Source organism: Mastomys coucha, unplaced genomic scaffold (assembly GCF_008632895.1).
Source record: "Mastomys coucha isolate ucsf_1 unplaced genomic scaffold, UCSF_Mcou_1 pScaffold14, whole genome shotgun sequence".
NCBI classification, from domain to species: Eukaryota; Metazoa; Chordata; class Mammalia; order Rodentia; family Muridae; genus Mastomys; species Mastomys coucha.
The window spans coordinates 62,376,872-62,379,240 of NW_022196896.1; the positions used below are offsets into that span (position 1 = coordinate 62,376,872).

At 47.8% G+C, this 2,369-nt stretch overlaps 1 protein-coding gene across 1 annotated transcript in view; it reads left to right on the forward strand.

Moving 5' to 3' along the window:
* Window positions 1-437, forward strand: part of LOC116089122 (cryptic protein) — an 8,684-nt gene extending 8,247 nt beyond the window's left edge. Inside the window, exon 6 of the mRNA XM_031368817.1 lies at window positions 137-437. Within this exon, the coding sequence (XP_031224677.1) occupies window positions 137-249 (113 nt within the window). The 3' untranslated portion in view covers window positions 250-437. The remainder of the gene's footprint in view (window positions 1-136) is intronic.
* Window positions 438-2,369: the final 1,932 nt, after the last annotated feature.

Sequence of the window (2,369 nt, forward strand, 5' to 3'; positions counted from 1 at the left end):
AGAGAGAGAGAGAGAGAGAGAGAGAGAGCACACCAGGCAGAAGAGGGCTTTAGAGAGAATGGGTACAGATGTGTCTTTGTTCCTGTGGCCAAGCCTGTAGCCATATACTTTATATATTCTCTGTGTTCTTTTCCAGACCTGAAAAGCTTCCTCTCTTCAGGCTCCAGAAGATCAAGAGCATGCAGCATTCCGAGTCTCCTCTTGCTGGTGCTTTGCCTCCTCCTGCAGGGTGTGGCTGGTAAAGGCTGAGGCTCCTAAGTTGTGACAGAATCTCCTCCTGAGCCTTGGAGGTGTCACCCTTGATTACACAGGCACCACCTCGTGCCAGCAGGAAACCTGGGCAGTGGGCATCTGCCTCGATGTTGTATCCTGTAAATAACAGAATCACTGAAATATGCTGGATCCTCATGCTGTGCAATAAAGACACTTAATGGTGAGCCCTCTTTGCTTGGCTGAGCCTCTCTTCACTGTCTCCAATGGAGGTAATCTTGAATACCAGAGCCCAGCCTGTTCAACTCAGAATCCCTTTCTGGAGTTTTCCCCAAACAAGTGGCCCCTCTCAGGTAACAGCCAGTCAGTCTGAGCAGCCTGGACCCTCACTTGCATGCCTTACTGCTGAAGTTCCCTGTCACCTGCTGTTCACTGTCAGTCTGTCCACTGATCTCTGAGCCTGTGGGAGAAGTAGTGTGAGTTCTGAACACTATTCTGGGTTCGGCAAAACCCAACATGCTGTGTGGAGATTGAAAGGAAGACGAGCAGGGCTTGGGGGCAAGCATCCTGGTAGCTGCTTCCTTCTCATTAATAATCAGACCCCTTGAGGTGGTTCACAGCATCTTCCTAAAATATATGCATATGTAAAGTGAGGAGTTTAAATAGAGTTAACATACTATAGAGGGACATATCCCAACTAGACATCACATGATAGTAAAACCCTCAGGACCAGGAACAGGTTAGGTCTGTTGAGTTGTTGGTCCCACAAACATCCCCAAATATTACAGGCTATTGAAGGGGATGGCTCTGATGTTTTGATTGGGAATCTGCATGGGAACACTGAAGGTCCTGTTCCCCATTTGGTTCTTGATCGATCGATAAAGATGCTAGCAACCAATGAGCTGGGTGGAATGGGCAGGACTTCCACCCCCCGCCCCTCCCCGGACACACACAGGCAGGCTAGCAGATGGGGATAGGAGAGGGGGACGGCAATTATTCAACATGCTTCAGAGGGAGAAAGAGACATCAGCCATGTGAGATCTCGGATGGAGTGACCATTGGCCGCTTCCTCGACTGGGTCTGGGGTAGCATGAGGGCAGATTTAGGGTGCTGAGCTGGGAGTGAGAAGAAGGGTGTGATAGCCAAGGATAGCTTAGAAGAGCCCAGCCATCAGAGCTAAAGCATATCAAAAATAAGTGTGTGTGTGTGTGTGTGTGTGTGTGTGTGTGTGTGTGTGTGTCTTTCATTCACGGATCCGAGGGAACCTGAGCGGGGCTGGTAGTATGGTTGGCCTGGAGCTTAAAGTAGGATAGCAAACCTACACACTACAGGCTATTGCCAATGCTATTGATTACAATCCACAATGTGACTCTAAGGCTTTATTGTGAAGACACTGTGTTCTTATGCCATAGAATATGGAGACACTTAGCTGGCACTCAACTGGAAGCCTCACCCCTGGTGGCTTATGTGCACTGTGCTGGATGGAAGGTGTTAAACATGCTACTGGAGGAAGTAGTCATGGATTTGACCCAGCTATGAACCCTGTAAACAACAATCATGACCCGCCTACCAAGCTATAAAACCGTCTGGTGCACTGGTGGCAAAAATGTCACAGACGTAACCAAGCTCTTGTCTTAAATTGAATTTAAGAACCACTCCACGAGATGGAACCCATATCTGATACTGTCAATAAGGCCAAGCACCTGAGACTAGACAGGCCATAAGCCCTAAAGGGAAACCTATGACTATTATTCTGCTAAATGACCATAGCAATAAAACTATAACAAAACAACTCATAGTGCCCTACTGCTGTTCTCATAGACCCGTGCATTGTTCAACCCTCACTAGAACAGCTTCTTCTTGTAGTTGATGCTAATTAACACAGAGACCCACAACTAGGCAATGTACAGAGAATAAGAGACTTTGGAATGCTCAGTTTGACTGGGATGCCTACATCACATCCCTGCCTTCAAAGCTCAGGGGTCCATGTGAAAGAGATGGGAGACAGGTTGTCAGAGGCAGGGCATGACTTCAAGGAAAGAGCCTTTTTCAGATACAATTGGGCAGTATGAACTCACTGAGACTGACAACATGCATAAGACCTACACAAGTTCAGCCATACAAAATCCTGGTGTGGTGGTGGTGGTGGTGGTGGTGGT